Source organism: Pyxicephalus adspersus, chromosome 9 (assembly GCF_032062135.1).
Source record: "Pyxicephalus adspersus chromosome 9, UCB_Pads_2.0, whole genome shotgun sequence".
Classification (NCBI taxonomy): Eukaryota; Metazoa; Chordata; class Amphibia; order Anura; family Pyxicephalidae; genus Pyxicephalus; species Pyxicephalus adspersus.
The window spans coordinates 30165207-30185076 of NC_092866.1; the positions used below are offsets into that span (position 1 = coordinate 30165207).

A 19870-nucleotide genomic window follows, 5' to 3' on the forward strand; every position below is an offset into this window, starting at 1 on the left:
TGGAAGGCTGTGTGCATGTTTCTGGATAAAACGGGCTGAGCTATGTGTATGTTTGTGTGTATGGTGCAAAAATGTATGAATGTTTGTGTATAGTGCCAATTGTGTGTATGTTTAGTAAAATGTAGGGCTCTGTGTTATGTATATATTATATGTTTATGCATGTTTTTCTCTATAGGACAAATTATGTCTAAGTTTAGTGCAGGTGCAGCTTATTTGTGTGTATAGTGCCGTGGTGTATGTATGTTTGCAAAAGTGCAGGACTATGTGTATGTTTGTATTTAAATCAAAGAGTTTGCTAGTTAGTATAACATATTTTATATTTATATTTTAGTGGAAGCACCCCATTCACAATGGCAAAAAGTCTGTCAACAAACACGATGAAGTCTGCTGTTTATGAGCACTTTACATTATCAAGTGATGGAAAACATTATGTGTGCCGATATATTCCTAAAGATGAAAGAATGTGATGCAAAAAATAAGCAGTTCCAGTGAGTCTAACAAAATTTGAAAAGACACTTGCAGCGCTTTCATCCTAAAGTGTTAGAAGTTGTAAATGAGAAAGATATCAATGAAAACACTCCATCTACTTCTGGGTTAAAAAATGTTCAGAAATCTACTGGAGACCAAACACAACTAAGAAGATTCTTTATATCTGACAAAGTTACTATAACAATGACACCAGAAAAATTCAATAACCACATTATTGAAATGGTAGTAAAGAATAGTGTATCTCTATCCTTCTTTTCTCAGCCAGCCTTTTTAGGCCTAAATGGAGAAATGGCAAAAAAAAACTTGGTGTTTCTCTGGAAACAGAAAGTATAAGGAAACCTATAATTGAAGAGGCCAAATGTAAAAAAGAAGAACTACGAAAAGGTCTGAAGGGACATTTTGTCTTCATAAAAATGGATGCATGCACACGTCACAGATTCAATTATTTTGCTATTAATGTTAGATTTCTTGATGAAAATATTAAAACAATAACGCGAACCTGTGGAGTAAAGAACACACAAGCACATCACACCAGTGACTATCTTCAGAAATTAGTGGAGGATGTTCTAGAATATTTTGAAATTTAAAAGGAACAGATTCTATGTATTGTGACAGATAATGCATCAAATATGTTGAGCACAATTGAGAAAATGAATAAAGTACCGGTAGATGAAGAAAGTGACAGACAGATATTATAGCTAGACAGTTCTGCAAGTATTGGAGAAAGTGAAAGCGAAGAGAATGGTGACATTTTGGGTAACATTGTTGAGAATAGGAAGAGAAGAAGCATCTAAGCGTACTACTATTCAACATATGCGTTGTGCTGTTCATACTCTGCAACTTGCAATAAGAGATGGATTGAAAGATCGTCATGCAGCTACTCTAACTGGTAAATTGAGGCAAGTAACTGTTCCAGCCAGGGCCCCTAAAACAGATGCCATTTTGAAAAGACGTGCAGGAAAAAGAGTCATTTTGGATTAAACAATACGCTGGGGAAGCACTTGTTTGATGGTAAAGTGTTTGCTTAAACTAAAAGACTTTCTTGAAGAAGTGGACAATGAAAATGTTTTAATAACTGAAAGCCAATGGACACAAGTAAAAGCACTGGAAATCTACTTTCTAACCCCTTTACTGTCACCATGACTTTGCAATCTGAAGATTTAACACCTGGTAAAGTCTTCTTGAAATGGAAGAGCTTGATATATTGCCTGAACAAAGGTGGAGGGTTAATAGCTGATGGCATTGTATCTTCAATGGAGAAAAGAGAGAATCTCTTAGTGGATAATCAAATTTCCTTAGCTGCTATTTATGTTGATCCAATGAGCCAAATTTTGTTGAGCGATGACCAGACTGATACTGCAAAAAAGGCCCTCTATGATGTAGCAGTTCACATGAAGGGATTACTACCTAAAACACCACCACGGGATGAAGCTATAAGCACCGGTAACTCAGGATCATCCTCTTCAAATGAAGAATTAGACTTTGACTACTTGGACAAAATGAAACTTTCAACAGTAAACCGTTGTTGCATATGCGTGAAAGATAAACGACCAGAAAATGTCCAAATAAAGAGATTCCAGCAGGAGTTTTTTAAAGAATTAAAAGAAGTGGAAAAGTATGATCACTCATCAAAACTGACTGTAGAAGAAGCCATCCTTGTTTATCCCAAGATTATTAGTGATGTGGCTAGAACCGTAACAGCAATGCCGCTCACCCAAGTCAGTGTTGAAAGACTATTTTCAGCTCTAAAAATAATCAGGTCGAATTTAAGAGCTTCTATGAAAGAGGATCTGGCAGAAGCACTGTTTCTTAGAAATACTGTTTCTTAGAACAACACTACACTACACTAGTTTTGGATTGCATTTATCAGCTATTCTACTCTACAACTATATTCCTAGTTTATTATATAAACTGTTTTAGGTTTTCCAGCCTTTGTTTTTATTCATGTAGTTAAGCTTTGTTTTAAAACTACCAAGGAATGTGGTTCGTATTTTTAAACTGGAAAAGCTCCTGTTCCTCATTTTTATGCCACTTGATAAAAACAATAAATAAAACCTTGTTTTCATTTTTTTGTCTTTTGTTTAAACCGGCCAATACAGTAGAGCGTCAGCTTCCTAGCCAGTAGTTCTGTGGTTAAATGGCGTGTATGTTGCCTTCCTTCAATCAACGTTGAAAATATATTAGCATATTACAGGGTTTCTCATTTTATCTTCACACTTTTGCATTCACACTTCACACTTTTGCAACCAAACTTCACAAAAAAGCTTAGACCCCCTATTTATTCAAAAGTTATTACATTTATTATAAAATAAAAATAACACAATATTTTTTACCATAAAAGTTTTTCTCAAGAAACATTAAATAAAAATATGTAATAATTAATTTAATGATTTAGTAATCATTAATGCGATCTCCTCTTAGGTATTTAGGCAAAAAGCTAAACATTTTTGTATAATAATTTGAGCAATCCTGCTCGCTTATTGTTAAAAATACACTATTAATGCTTCTAATAAGGCACCCAAATTAATTAGCCTATTTCTTCTTACTACTTCTTTCCATTTAGAGAACATGTTCTCAACAGAATTAAGAAATAGAGAGTATGGTGGTAAAAATAAGAGTTGGTGTCTCTTACTTTCAACCAAGCTCTTTACCAGGCTAGTTTTATGAAAGAGGATTTTATTCATAACTAGGATGGCATGCCCAACACTCTTTACACTAAAAACATTCAAAACCTCATCAATAAAATTGACGAATGCTTCTTGATTAAATGCTTGTGCATTATTCCTTACACAACAAATTGAATAATTTCTGGAACGTACTCCAGCCACAACATGCACCACCCTTTGCCCAATAGGTGATCTTCCCCTTTTGGTTCTCATTGAGATGTTAAAACGTACTTCATCAAGAAAGTAGATGTTTTTTCCATCTTCTTTAGCAATGAGATCAAGGATTTTGTTAGCATAGCTAAGCCTTTCTTGAAAAGAGTGGGAAACATTGTGCTTTGCATAAATTAAAGAAGTTATTTTTAATGACCAATGGAATTTATCAGTGCATCTATCTATTGTTGAAATAGATACCTCCTCTTGGTAATTTTTCCACTCTACCGGATGATTCATAGGTCCTAATAATTTTGGTTATGGATGTACGATTACAACCCAAAACTATTGCTATCTGAGAGGCATCACTCATTCATTCATTCAGATACAGTTAGGTCCATAAATATTTGGACAGAGACAACTTTTTTCTAATTTTGGTTCTGTATATTACCACAATTAATTTTAAATGAAACAACTCAGATGCAGTTGAACTGCAGACTTTCAGCTTTAATTCAGTGGGTTGATCAAAAAGATTGCAAAAAATTGTGGGGAACTAAAGCCTTTTTTTAACACAATCACTTCATTTCAGGGACTTAAAAGTAATTGGACAACTAAAAAGCTGAAAATAAAATGTTAATTTCCAATATTTGGTTGAAAACCTTTTGCTGGCAATGACACCCTGTAGTCTTGCCCTCATGGACATCACCAGATGCTGGGTTTCCTCCTTTTGAAGGGGTTTCTCTTCACCATGGAAATTATTCTGCGATCATCCACCACTGATATCTTCCTTGGACCTCCAGGTCTTTTGGTGTTGCTGAGTTCACCAGTGCTTTGTTTCTTTCTCAAAATGTACCAATCTGTAGATTTTGCCACTCCTAATATTGTAGCAATTTCTCAGATTTTTTCTGTTTTTTTCTGTTTTTGCAGCTTAAGAATGGCTTGTTTCACCTTCAAGGAGAGCTCTATCGACATACACATATGTATGTTCCCACATTTTTATGCAATCTTTTTGTTCAACCCAGTGAATTAAAGCTGAAAGTCTGCAGTTCAACTGCATCTCATTTAAAATTAAATGTGGTAATGTACAGAACCAAAATTAGAAAAAAGTTGTCTCTGTCCAAATATTTATGGACCTAACTGTCTCTGTCTACCACTCTTTGAGGTTCTGCATTACTTAATTCTCTGGCCATAACAGTAAGTGCAATACTAAATATAAAGCTAATAACTTTTAAGATAAAGAGATGAATAATATTGTCATCCTAAAACTTAGTATAAATCCCTGAAATACAGAGCTTTATTTTAAAATAATATAAAGTAAAAAACATAATATTTGACAAATCATCAATTTATTTTCACATATTTTGATAAATGTTTCTTGAGAAAAAACTTTTATGGTAAAAATGATGTGTTATATTTAATTTTACAATAAATGTATTGATTTATGAATAATGAGAGGGGCTACATTTTTTTGTGAAGTTTGGTTGCAAAAGTGTGAAGTTTGAATACAAAAGTGTGAAGATAAAATGAGAAACCCTGTAAATACAGAGGAGTCGGAGAGTCGGAGGTACCAGAAACTGAGGAGTCGGAGTCGAAGGATTTATCTACTGACTCCACAGCCCTGGAGGAAACACAACACCAGTAAGGTTTACCAGCACCTACATACTAAGTTGGTATCACAGATCTACTAATAATAGAAAATGTTGAAATGTTAGTACCTTAATAACATCCCCCAGAATTTTGTTTGCTTCAGCATATGCCTTCTTCACCTCCTTGAATTTGTTGCCCAGCCCCATACTGTGAGCTTGGAAGTGAAGGTTGGTATACTGGCCACCAGGGATCTCATTCTCATACACATCTGCATTTCCTGATTTCATGGTTGCTGTGCAGTCAAAGGCAGCATAAAGGCCTCTAGCAACTTCCCAGTACTCACTGTAGTCAAACACTTTTTCCATCTGGATTCCTAAATTAAAAAAAAAATGTATAGTTGATCAACAAACATAGGTGATTACCTGAACAGAAGTAAACACAAACTAAATATTTAAAACAACAACCATTTGTGGCTCTTCTTTTACAAATCCTTTAATCATTTTCAAGATGCACATGCTTTCTTGTTTAAAACATGAACAGGGATAAGAAAGAAAAAGTTAAGACATACAGTTTATGGCGAGACTGTATTAATATACATTACTGTCAAAAGAGGAATATAATTGTACATACACATTAGGACAAGGAAAAAAAGATGAAAGGGCATTTGCCTAATAAAATACATTAGTAGTTTTTAGATGTTTGGGCAATGCACACTAAATATGCACTTAGAGATGGGATGCTGGTTAAATTGCTTCATCAGGTAACTTGACATTTAAATATGGATTCCATATTTTGTAAAAGTTAATAAACTTAAAGCAGGCCTAAACTTAGTGTTTTTACTTTAAATAAAAGTGTGGACAACCCTTTTTATATAAAGTAAAAATCTTCTTCAATCAAGACTGAATGGGAGCGCAGTGCCACCAGAATACCTATGTCAAACATCTTGGGAGACTATTGGCTGCTCCTTCTGCACATACCTGATTTTGGGCAAGTGCAGAAGAGGCATTTTTCCTTCACTAAGGGGAAATAGATACTGATCTCATACATGCTCAGTAAGATCTGTCTTTTTTTTTCCCCTTTACAGTGGACTACGTCACCCAAGCTCGCACCTGCACAGGGAGAAATCGGTGACATAGCAAGAAGAAGGAACAGGAAGATTGAAAATGGCTGGGATGAAGAAGAATTCCAGGACAGCACCGGACCGGATTGAGGAAAGGTCCAGCATGATTGAGGGATCTGCGGGTTTAAAGGGGAGTGACATTTTTTATTTTTCAGTTTAGTTCTGCTTTAATGACAGGACACCTTTTCAAGACCTAAAAGGACATTCATCCCAGATGCAGCTACTAAAGAAGGAGGCTCAATTTCAGCAAATAGGTAAATCTTGGTTATCTTTTATTACAATGTAGCTTAGAAAGAACTTAACAAAATGACTACTTATCTGTTTTTATCTATTGTTGTGTGGTGAATAATAATAACCAGTGTTGGTCGAAAAGCTCACTATTCGATTTGACCGCTATTCAGTCGAATAATGCATAATTATTCGGATGATCGAACGTCGAATTCAAACTCCAAAGTCAATGGGGGAAAACTTTGGTTGTTTTTCGGGACGGTGTAGAGCTTCTACAGCCTATAAATACATTTAAAAAGACATGTCAAGACTCCCCCAGCTCTGCACAACACTGTACAAGTAAAAAAAAAAAATAAGGAAGTCTTTTTTCTGTTGCTGGCAACGCCATTTTATGGGGAGGTCAAGGGAACATGCCGGATTTTATACGGTCTCTGAGTAGAGGCAGAGAGGGGCACGAGGGGGTTCCTCTGGTCCAAAATTTAGCCACCGGGTTTCACCGCTCCGTTACAAGCCATACACAGGCTTCAGAGTACAGCAGAGGTCTCTGAGGGGGGTCTTTCAGCTCAAAAATTAGCAAGCTACACAGCTCTGTTATAAGTTACAAGTGACAGGTGGCAGCAGCAGGAGGAGGAGGTGGTGGGCCCCGGGACGGAGCGGGGACCGCATTGGTAACTGGCATCTAGAGCTGGGTGTAGTGCATCATCAATGTCACCTAGATGGCTGTAATGCCATATTAATGAATGGAGTACTGACAGGTGGCAACAGCAGGAGGAGGAGGCGGTGGACTCTGAGACGGATCGTGGACAGCATTGGTAACTGGCATCTAGAGCTGGGTACTGGGCAGGCGGCATCAGTTACAGCATGAGGAGGAGGCAGATTCGAATCTCGTTCATTCACTCATGTCTCCAATAGCTACAGCTTCAACATTGTCCATATAGGTGATGACCTCAACTTCTAATGCCCTCCTTGCTCCGTCTCAGGGCCCACCGCCTCCTCCTCATGCTGTTACTGCTGCCGCCTACCCAGCTCTAGATGCCAGTTACCAATGCTGTCCACGCTTCGTCTCAGAGCCCACCACTGAGGTACATGTTGGAAGTTGGCCAGCACGCTCTCTATGTACTCCAAAGAAACACGGGCCAGGAAATAGAACCATACAAGTTGGTGGTCAGTTCTGTAATGACGCACTTGGCGTTAAATTATGGCATTGTGCATTTCACCCAGAGATCCCCCAACGTGTCGTTTGCAAATGACATCCCACCCTTCCCTTTCAGCTGCTTCTCAGTCCGAAACTCATCATTCATCATTCTCATCATTCTCATCAACCTTGTTGACGGATCTTTGAATGGAGTCTCCCAGGACGGCCACATACTTGTTGTGGAGAAGTTTCCGGACGTGTGCTGAGCTCAATAACTTCATGGCTCAATGTGGTCATCCAGGACCTCTCGGTTGCCGTTAAATATACATGTGTTTCCCATCTCATCCCCCCAGCATATACAGTGGGACTGCTGTCCCACTTCCCAGTTCCGGGGTAACATACACAGAAATTCAGTCTGATAAAGCGTGGTACCGATGGATGAAGCAGAAGACGTTGTCTTCTACATTCAATCACAAATTTCAGATTACACACTTCGGGGTGTCATTAAAGATGCACTACACCCAGCTCTAGATGCAAGTTACTAATGCCTTACACACTCCGTCTCAGGGCCTGCTATCGAGTGAAAGCACATGAAAGGAAACGGGGCTTGGCGGAATCAGCGGGGAAAGAAAATCCTGTTGAGCTTGAGTCTAGCCTGGCATCTAGAGCTAGGTACTGGACAGTGGGCAGGCAGCAGCAGTAATAGCAGCAAGAGTAGGCGGTGGGCCCTGAGTAGTGTGGATGGCATTGTTAACTGGCATCTAGAGATGGGTACTGGAAGGAAGAGGCGCTGGGCCCTGAGACAGAGCAAGGACGGCATTATTGTTTGAGGCCATCACCTATATGGACAGTGGAGAAGCTTTAGCTACTGGAGACATTGATGTGTAGGGGACTGCCTTTTCCTATCTGCTAGCTGTAACTTTCTAAAATGCGGAATGGACAGCCTTGTTAACTGGCATCTACAGCTGGGTACTGGGCAGGCGGCAGCAGTAACAGCAGAAGGAAGAGGTGGTGGCCTCTGGAACAAAGTGTAGACGGCATTAGTAATTGGCATCTAGAGTAGGGTACTGGGCAGGCAGCAGCATCAGTAACAGCAGAAGGAGGCGGTGGGCCCTGCGACGGAGTTTGGACGGCCAAAGTTACTAGCATCTAGGATAGGGTACTGTTCAGGTGGCAGCATCAGTGAAAGCGGGAGAAGGAGGCGGTGGGCCCTGAGAAGTGTGGATGGCATTGTTAACCGGCATCTAGAGCTGGGTACTGGGAGGAGGAGGAGGCGGTGGGCCCTGAGACGGAGCAAGGACGGCATTAGTGGTTGAGGCCATCACCTATATGGACAGTGTAGAAGCTGTAGCTAGTGGAGACATTGCTGTGTAGGGGACTGCCTTTTCTCTGCTAGCTGTAACTTTCTAAAATGCGGCATGCACAGCCTTGTTAACTGGCATCTACAGCTGGGTACTGGGCAGGCAGGCAGCAGTAACAGCAGTGGAAGAGGTGGTGGGCTCTGGAACAAAGTGTGGATGGCATTAGTAACTGGCATCTAGAGTAGGGTACTGGGCAGGCGGCAGCATCAGTGAAAGCAGGAGGAGGAGGCGGTGGGCCCTAAGAAGTGTGGATGGCATTGTTAACTGGCATCTAGAGCTGGGTACTGGGAGGAAGAGGCGGTGGGCCCTGTCATGGAGCAAGGACGGCATTAGTGGTTGAGGCCATCACCTATATGGACAGTGTAGAATCTGTAGCTAGTGGAGACATTGCTTTGTAGGGGACTGCCTTTTCCTATCTGCTAGCTGTAACTTTCTAAAATGTGGCATGGACAGCCTTGTTAACTGTCATCTACAGCTGGGTACTAGGTACTGGGCAGGCAGCAGCAGTAACAGCAGGAGTAGGAGGCGGTAGGCTCTGAGACGGAGTGTCGACGGCATTAGTATCTGGCATCTACAGTCGGGTAATGAGCAGGTGGCAGCATCATTTACAGTAAGAGGAGGAGGAGGCGGTGGGCTCTGAGAGGGAGTGTGGACGGCATTAGTGTCTGGCATCTAAAGTCAGGTACTGGGCAGCAGCAGTAACAGCGTGAGGAGGAGGCATTTAGCACTGAGACGGAGTGTGGACGACATTAGTAATTGGCATCTGGAGTTGGGTACTAGGCAGGTAGCAGCAGTAACAGCATGATTCGAAGGCGGTGGGCCCTGAGACGAAGTGTGGATGGCATTAGTATCTGGCATCTATGGTCAGGTACTGGGCAGGTGGCAGTATCATTTACAGCCGGAGGAGGAGGTGGTGGGCTATGAGACAGAGTGTGGATGGCATTAGTATCTGGCATCTAGAGTTTTGTACTGGGCAGGTGGCAGCATCATATACAGCAGGAGGAGGAGGCGGTGGGCTCTGAGACGGAGTGTGGACGGCATTAGTATCTGGCATCTAGAGTTTTGTACTGGGCAGGTGGCAGCATCATTTACAGCAGGAGGATGAGATGGTGGGCTCTGAGACAAAGTGTGGACTGCATTAGTATCTTTCATATAGAATTGGGTACTGGGATGTCGGCAGCAGTAACAGCAGTAGGAGGTGGTGGGCCCTGTGACGGAGCATGGACCGCATTGGAGGTTGAAGCCATCACCTCTATGGACAGTGTAGAAGCTGTAACTAATTGAGACATGAATGGATTAACAAAAATCACACTTTCCATACCTACTATCTGGTGAAACCACATAAAAGGGAACGGACTTGGTGGAATACGCGGAGAAATACATACATTTTTTTTATCATTTGTGGATATCTAGCAAGTGCTATCAGTTAAATATCTGTATTTGTTTCACATAATTACATACATTTTTATGGGTTTTAGGATACATACCAAGTGCTATCAGAATAAAATATCTGTATTTTTTGGAGAAAAATATTTAATTTTTTATGGCCTTTTGGATAGATACCAACTACCAAGTGCTATCAGAATTAAATATCTGTATTGTTTGTAGAATAATATATCAATTTTTATGGCTTTAGGGATATATAGCAAAGTGGGATCAGAACTAAAGATCTGTATTTTCTGTAGAGAAATATAGAATTTTTAATAGTCTTTTGGATCGATACCAAGTGCTATCAGAATTAAATATCTAGATTTTTGGTAGAGAAATATAGACATTTTTATGGCTTTGGAGATATATAGCAAAGTGGGATCGGAATGAAATATCTCTTCTTTGTGGCCACATCACAAATTAACCGGTGCACTGGCAGTTTGAGATTTCGCTGTAAATCCACCAATCTAGCACTGGCTGTGTCCGGAAATGCGCTGACAACTTTCTGGCCTTCAGCAACAGCGGCTGGAGGCCTGGGTAATTCCTAAGGAAGCGCAGTACTATAAGGTTCATGACGTGAGCCAGGCAAGGTACGTGTGTGAATTTCCCACAACGCAGGGCTGCCAGCAGATTGGCCCCGTTGTCACACACGACCTTGCCTGGCTGAAGTCTGTTAGGAGTTAGCCATATGTCCTCCTGCTCCCGCAAGGCACATAGAACGGCTGCGCCCCTGTGGCTGAGGGAACCCAGGCTTCGAAACCTAAGGACTGCTTGGCAACGTCTGAATTGTACACCGAATAGCAAACTGCAGGTTGTTGCTGGCGGTGAACAGATGCTGCCGAATGGGAGGTGCTGGGTCTCCGCGGCAAAGTGTCCCTGGAGGTAGAGGTTGAGGCACAAGAGTCAAAGGAGGGGGTGGAAGTGGAGGTTGAGGAGGAAATTGCATGGCGATGTGCTCAGGGGGGAGGTAGGTATGCAAGCCTTGTTGCAGCTGCATCTTCCCCTGCTGCCACCAAAGTTACCCAGTGAGCTGTATAGGAAATATATCTTCCCACTCCATGCTTGCTCAACCAACTGTCGGTTGTCAGGTGCACCTTGCCAGAAACTGAGTGCTGCAGGGCCATGGACACATTGCTCTGCACGTGTTCATGCAAAGCAGAAACACATTTTTTTGCAAAATACTGTCGCTTAGGCATAACCTACTCCTGGGTTCGCGCAGAGGAATGCGTAACGGAACGCATTGGAGTCCACCAGCTGGTAAGGGAGGAGATCTAACGCGATCTGCTGTGCAATTGCTGCATTGATTAGCTTTGTTTTGGGGTCATTTGGGCCATATTTCCTCTTGCGCTCCAGCATCTGGGGGATGGAAGGTTGGATGCTGGTAATGCTAACCACAGAAACATTGGACGATGGGGTAGAAATGGTGGGGGATGGCAATGATGCCTGGTCCTGACTGCTAGCAACGCGACAATCAGCAGCCGATCTGCGTTGTAGTTCCTGCTCACCGCTGGTGGAGCCTGAAAAAGGTAATGCTCGGCTACATGCCACACTCAAATTGCTAGCAGCAGCACGGGTAACTTTGGTGGCAGAAGGAGGAAAGGCAGCGGAGGAAAATCGAGCAGTTTGAGCTTGCTTCTTGGGCAGAGGTGGTTGCACAGAGCTCTGTGCTTTGACCAGGTGTTCCCGCCAGGTTTTTGGGTGGTGGCTTTTTAAATGAGTGCTCATGCAACTTGTTCCAAGTTTGTTTGGGTTTTTCCCTCGTTTCAAGTGATGATCACACAGTTTACAGATGACCATAGTGTTGTCATCACTATGGACATTAAAAAATGCCCACACTGGCGAACATCTAACCGGGCCGAAAGGTGCTCTGGATCTGGTGCTCGTGGTGGCGGTCTGCGCTTGTTGAGGCATAGCTGTGGTGACAGGTTCCGACGATTTACGTCTATGACTTGCCTCGCTGGTACTTGAAGAATGCAGAGTGTGGGCAGCTTTGACCCTCTTCTTCCCTCTCCCCCCCTTTGAGGGCACTCTGCAACCTCATCCTCCTCTTCTTCCTCCTCCTCCTCTTCTTCTTCCTGCCTTAGATGATCTCCTTGTTCGCCCCATGTCGGATCAAGGACATCATCATCATCAGATGAGACAGTTTCCCTATATGTGCCGAAAGGAAGCAGTGGCCTTTTGGAGCCAGTTTGAATTGGCTCGTCTGGCTCAGAGTGTTCTGGTGAAAAGTAAGTGGGGGGAAAGCCTGTGAACTGACTCTCTTCGTCAGATGAAACAACTGAGCATTTTCAATGAATGCTTGTAGCTCTGCCTCTCCAACCCCTCAGTGGGACTCCTCTACATACTGCCGTACACGTGACTTTCCAGCCGCTGATGAAGAACTAGAAGGAACAGGTGTATCATGGACTATTTGGGACACCTGTAAGGCCTGTGTCTGGGACTGGGATGAAGAGGGGGTACAATCACTTGACCCAGGCTGGGTCATGTACTCCACTACGTCTTGTTCCTGGTGTGGCAATAATGGACGCCCACTACCAACAGCAGCGCTTCTTGTTCTTGGGTCTGCAGTTAAAAACAAACTTATACTGCTTTGCTTGCCACCCCTACCAAAGCTGCTCTTTCCTCTTTGGCCAGACATTGTAGAAATGTTTCTCTTTATGTGGATTGACACCCTGCAAAATACTTTGCAGCTAATATGCTAAATGTATATGTCAATTTGTACAATAAGTGGATTTTTTAATTGGGGGGAGGGGGGGGGGGGTTGACATCAAAAATGCAAGTGCACTGTGTGTGTTGTATGCAGCACTTTGCTTCAGTGGTGACGCTTGTAATATGCAGCACAGTATACAAACTATATACTGCAGTATACACTGCGTCTCTGTGTCTGTCTCTCAGTACAAATGTGATACTGTGCACGCAGTCAGCGAGGGGACCCTGCCTGTGGCTGCGTGTATGTAACACACTGACTATCTATCTATCTATCTATCTATCTATCTATCTATCTATCTATCTACGTATCTATCTATCTTGCTAGCTATCTATCTAGCTAACAGTGAAACACTCTACCTATCTGAGTACAGTAGATTTCAGGACAAACAAAGTAAAGCACTTTTTTTCACTTTGACAAAGCAAGCCAAGCAGCACAGAAAGGTTGTGATGCTATCAGCAAATCTCTGTCTGGAGTGGTAAATGAAGGCACTCCCTGGCCTTATATAGGCCAATGGCTGCCTGTGTGGCATGCAGTGACAGACAGCCAATCGGCTGCCTGTCACAACAAACATGGAGGGGGCATCCCTGCTGTTATTGGAGGACCCTAGGCATCATGGGGGAGGTCCCTAAGCATTGTGGGAGGGTTGAATTCGGTGCTTCGAATTCAGCAAAATTCTGGTGGGGTCCACCCGAATTCGAACGATCATATTCGGGTCGAACATTAGGACGACCCGAATTCGAACAACAACACTAATAACACATTTACATCAAATTACTGCAATGCAATAGGAGGTAATGTTTTTCAATTTTATGAAAATAGTAGTAGTATTAATATAGCTCAAATTATCATGTTAACTTGTACATTTATTTTACACTATATATATTGAAGGATATTACTGGGGGTTGCTCATGGTAACCGGATGCTTACAGGGCAGATCAGAGGCAACAGACTCCAAAAGCTCAAAATAACAGCAGTTTTTATTTGTTTAGGAAAGTGTTACAGCACACTGTCTAGCACTTCACAACAAAACAAAAAACAGTAGCCCAGTTGGGCCTCTGACTACCTCACTTAGGTGCCCTCCCTTACTAACACACACTAAATCAACACTCACAGTTCCAATCTGTTTCACTCACAGTTCCAATCTGGTTTTGCCAGCTGGCTTTTCTCGAGAACTGCCCCCTCTTATGCGGCCTGGAACCCACTCTAGCTCCCTTCTCCTGCCCGTTAACAGATTCTGGCTCCCTTCTCAGCCTGGAACCCTCTGGCTGCCTACTCCAGCCTGCAACACAATGGCTGATCCTCTTCCCTCGGCCTCTTGCTGATCAATTTCCTCTCTCTCTTTTGCACCTGGGTGCAGGTGCACATTTACCAGAATTGGGTTGGGCCAAGCAACCCACCCTGTCACTTCCTTTGCCGGCTCCAGGGCCCTAAAAAAACGGGTTTCTTTCTAAAAAAAAATCGAAACATCCTCACTTTCATTTCCCTGGAGCCTTTAATGCACCTTTAGTGACACTCTGTCACTATATATATAATCACTTTATCTGTGGATTATTAAAATGTATTTAAAGATAATTACTAATTACTACTGATAAACAACAGCAGCATGTACTGTACATGTGACATTACTAATAGGATGACTATAAACAGTAATGCCTTCCTTCATTTCTGGAATTCCTGACAAAAGTTACCGATAGTATTCCATCCCAAGTCAGAAGCAACATACCTTATAGCCTAATAACTTCAACAATTGCTAATGACTATTGACAAAATAATAACCTTAACAATTGCTGAAAAGATGGCAATAATGTCAAGAAGACTGGCATTATAAATGGTGTCAAATATATTGCTAATAGACAGTGGGAATAAATTGCATCCTGGCATTAAAATCCATAAAGTGTATCCAAACCCAAAACTTTGTTTTTTAGCTATGGATAGAATGAGGAAAGGTTGAAACCCCTATCAGCCTTTTCTCTTAACCAGGGATCTATTAGAAATTATCTTACCTAAAAAAATCTGCTTCTATTTTACCAGGTAGGAAGTAAAATAATCTTTCCAATGAAGTCTCTGCAACTGCGCTTAACCCTGTCATATCCTAATCTCATAGATCTACTAAAATATGTCAAAATATCTGGGCAAATTTTAAGTACTATTACATACCACACAAGCAAATCATTATACAAAAAATAGGAATCCAGAGTTCCAATATTTGCTAAATAAAATGTCATATCATATACAATAACCAAGAATACACCCAGGTAGCTACAGAATGCACAGATTTTTTTACAGACACACAGAAACACACAGCATGCAGCTCAACCTTGCCACATTTCAGGCTTTTTAAACTAAATATGATGCCAGCTGCTAATCACTGCTTAAGAGGTAGAACTCCCATGGTACATGGAACACTTGTGTTGTGCATTGTGTTGCTTTTAAAGCTCAGATAACTTGCCAAAGTTATAGCCAATACGTGTGGCATATTCCTTACAAAAACATATCACATCTGGAACTGAATTTACATTAAATATATATGATGCTATTGATACCCTACCATATTTCATAACTATACAGACATATAATATATTTTTTAAAATATTATTCTTATCCAGTATTTATATAGCACCAACATATTACGCAGTACTTTACAAAAGTCCATTAGTAAAGTCACCAACCATCCCCCTCAAAGGGGCTCACAATCTAATGTCCCTACCATAGTCATATGAGATTAACACATTCTAAGGTCAATTTGGGGGAAGCCAAATAACCTAAATAACTACATGTTTTTGGAATATTAAAGCTATTAATAATATGAAAAAATAAAGTTAACACAACATTTAATTTAGATTCATACCTATTACTCCAGGCAAAAAGCAAAACAGATGATGTATTGATATATAAGGATTGCTAGCTATGTCTACCCAGTTCTCGGAATTACAAGGCACAGACCCATGTAGCAAAGCATAAGACACAATTAGGTAAAACTTAAGGGTTTGGTTCCTCCTAAGTGGATAGATAGTGAAAGGAGAAACAGTCTGTAAGCTTTTTTTTCTACCTAGGTTTGTGTCCTGCTATTAACATTGCAGCATGACTGATGCGTTGAACTAAAAAACAATGCTATATTAATTTCCATAATTTATATCTGCCTGTAGCTCAGTTTTAAAGTAGAACTTTTTTAGGATTAAGTAGGTAAGGGTTAGAAACTCTGACATGTGTATGTTGCTTTCTCTGTTTTCAACCTATGTGTTCCCAAAAATCACCCCTTATTTCCTCTTTAAAGTGTATCAAGAGAGATGTTAAGGGGTAATACTCCCACACAGGAGGACACAAGAATCAATAAAAACATGTGTTTAACTTAAGTAGATTCAGTCAGTTTTTTATTGGCGCCTGTGTGAACGCTAATAAAAACTCTAATAATAGTGCATAAAACCGCATTAAAATGCAGTAGGAACGTTTACATGTGTTTTAAAAACGTCCATGTAGACCCAGCATAAGAAAGTATTAACTTTAAAATAACAATATATAACAAAATAAGTAAAACATTTTTAACAGTACAAACAGTTACCTGTGTCAAGTGATGTGCCCTTTGCACAAGCCACTATAGCTCCCATACTAGGCTGAGAAGTCATTCCTGACATAGAGTCAACTGCCACATCAACAATATCAGCTCCAGCTTCTGCACAAGCCAGCATGGAGGCCACACCTGCCCCAGCCGTATCATGGGTATGTACATGGATTGGGATGTCTGGGAACTTGTCTCTAAGAGCTCGGATTAGCATATCTGAGGCTTTAGGTTTCAATAGTCCTGCCATATCCTAAAAAAAAGTATTCATTTATAAAGAAAAAGAAAAACAATTAAAATTTAAAGATTGGTAAGCAAAGAGTAAACCTACTGGCACTGGGTATTAGAATACACTGCAGGCTTTATCCCTAAAAACTGCTGTCATTGCTTGCTAAAGTTAAACAAACCAACACATTGCTCCCTGATGACTGGATCTGGCCCAGGATTCAAAAAATTTGGAAGCAAATGACCTTGAAGGAATCAATTCCAGGTTTGCTGGATCACCCAGCTTCACTGATAAAAGTGTATCCTCTCCAGCCTTGGAGAGCTTTAATAAATCATGCTCATTGTTCCTCCTACTGACCACTAGTGTTAAGGATGTTTTCTTCCTGTGGACAGTATGTTAAGTATTCATCCTACCACTTTTCATCAACCCAATTTCTTTTTGGACTGCTATATTAGGGCGTTATTCCTCTCACTGAACAATGATATAGTCATTTTCCCCCAGGAACCACTGACAACATAGAATTTCCCCTTTTACCCAATAGTACCAGGGCTTCTATTTCCCTAATTAATGACCTGCTCCTTTTTAAATGATCATTACTAAATGTAGCAATTAATACTATTTAACATACCATGCTGTTAGGGTGAAAACATGCTGTTTGAGTTAAAACAGTTTAATTGAAAGGATTGAAATAACTGTTGTGTACACCTTATATTCAGTTATAGATTATTGTTGTTGTGCCCATATGACATCCCCTCAAAAATCTGTCATCATTGGTTTTAACCTTTCCTTATTCTATAGATATATTTTAATACACCTGCACATGCCAGTTCATTATACAGAATATAGGAAACACCCACTAAAATATTCCAATTCAGTCAATACAAGTCTTAAATCTATTAAATCGATTAATGTTACTATTACTGTACCCCAATTGGCAAAAAAGTAACGCTGTGAAAAATAAATATTTGCATCCTTTGTAAGAAAATATATAAGTAAAATGAGACATTATAAATTTATGCAATACCGTTTCTTTAGGCAAGGGTCTACTGTAATCAAAGTAGATAACAAAATTATACAAAACACATAAAAACTGTGTAACTAAAGCAGAATAGCCCAAATATTAATTACTACTGTTATACCTTTATGCACAAAATGTGGGTTCCTGCTTTCACAAGCTCTTCAGACAAATTCACATAGTAGTCCAATGTGTATTTAGTACGACTGGGGTCTGCCACATCACCAGTGTAGGAAATGGCAGCCTCTACCACACCACCAGCTTGGCCTGCTGCCTCCATTCCCAAGATCATATTTGGTAGGTAATTTAAAGAGTCAAATACTCTAAAAATATCCATGCCATTCTCTTTTGCCACTTCACAAAACCTTAAAAAAAAAATCCCCAAACAGTTAGTACACTAACAACATTTTTTTCCACTTTTTAAATTATACCTGTCATGCATTAAATATTCTACCAAAATAAGTATGAAAGCCGTCATTGCGTTATGGACGTATTAACCATACCACTACCAATAAATATCTAGCCCTTACTTTCTGAAACAATATAGACCTAATCATAATCAGCTGTTGTAATAAAAGAACAATACAGACAATACAAGACAATAAATCCATGCACATTTAATCATTTAAAAAAAAAAAAAAAGTTTGTTGATTCTGAAAAAATCCCGCTATTGTCTAACTCGCTATTTGATTACTGTAAAAAAATAATGTAAAGACTATTTATTTAAAGTAAACCTTTTCTAGGAGAAATAGGCTGGAATTGTTTTCACCCTAATGCTAGTTACTTGCCTGTCGTACTTCACTTTAATACTCACTGAATGACTCAACCAGAACTAGTGTGCATATCAGGAAAGTCAGTGTAGTTGAAATACTTGAACTGCATATTTGCTTAAAGTTAGTGACTGATAGCTTAGACTTTGTTTGTTATTGCTGTCTGTGTATCTTTCAGGAAGACAACGTTTAGATGTTCTGGTCAACATTATCACTAAAGCCTGTACAGACTTCCAATGTCAGAGCATTTGTGACAGATGAACCAATGAGTGCTGTATATACAGCACCATTCTGTTCTATAGATAGGAGAAGGCTAAGGATAAAGTGAGCAGCAACTCATTGTCCTCTCCTCAACAGGATTTAACAGTGGTAGTTCCAGATCAGCCATTCATCAAACCGCCGTGGCGGATTTATAAACAATGTCCACGGACATCAGATTGTCTCTAGCAATTATTATCGGACATGTGTATGTAGCTTTAGACAGGAAAAATCCAACATTCTAGAGCTGTCACCAGAGCAAGAGGTGAGGGTAAATTTTGCATTGAAGACAAATATTCCAAGACTAAGAGCCCATTCACACTGTGTGTTATGGTGTTTTTTGTTAAATCTTTTATGTAACCCATGTAGCACATAGGTTACAAACACACCAGAACAGACTAAAAAAAACTAGCACTATTTCTAGCAGTGCAGAACAACATATGTGAGTTCCCTTAGTTCATTGCGGTAGAAGTAATGTGGAGTCGGGAGCTTTAAAGAAGGAACAGGATCCATGGCCCCCAGGCAACACATTTCTTACAGAAACAGTTTCATTTTAAAAAGGCAGTGCTTTAATTTGCAGGACTTTCAGCCTACCTGAACATTAACCAAATTTTTTTTTTACAGTATACTTTAATACCATTTTAATGCTGTTTGATTAAATCTTAACTGATATAAAAGTGATGGCTGTATTTTAACTAAAACAGCAAAACAGCACATACATACATTTTCACTTCTGTTACTTACTTGAACACAGCATTATCAGGGTAGTTTGTATATCCTACAGCATTAGCACCTCTCAGTAACATCTGGAAAGGAATGTTAGGAATAAGCTCCCTCAACTCTTGAAGACGTCTCCAAGGACATTCATAAAGAAAGCGCATGGCAACATCAAAAGTAGCACCTTTGGAAGAAGACCAAAATACTGAAAAACCACAACAAAACTATGACAGTTAAACAATTTTCTACTCTATATTAAAAATATCAAAAACTGGGAACTTCAAACCTAAAATAACGTGTTGTTCCAATAAAATAATAAAAGCAATAAGCTTAGCTTAAATATGGTAAATATAGTAAAGAAACTGTATAGAACAACTTTATATATAAGCAAATTAATCAGAAATGTTTCCATATAGGCAATGCTTCTAAATGTGGGCGCAAGAATGACTCAGGA

The 19870-nt window shown here is 40.2% G+C and overlaps 1 protein-coding gene across 6 annotated transcripts in view; it reads right to left on the reverse strand.

Annotated features, from left to right (window-relative positions):
* The window catches only part of PC (pyruvate carboxylase), a 318614-nt gene that overhangs the window by 23209 nt on the left and 275535 nt on the right, over positions 1-19870 (reverse strand). For all 6 annotated transcript variants that reach the window (XM_072423070.1, XM_072423066.1, XM_072423072.1 and 3 more), the window contains 4 exons: positions 19444-19600; positions 17796-18036; positions 16434-16683; positions 5021-5265 (listed from right to left, as the gene is read on the reverse strand). In XM_072423070.1, coding sequence (XP_072279171.1) covers positions 5021-5265; positions 16434-16683; positions 17796-18036; positions 19444-19600 — 893 coding nt within the window. The remainder of the gene's footprint in view (positions 1-5020; positions 5266-16433; positions 16684-17795; positions 18037-19443; positions 19601-19870) is intronic.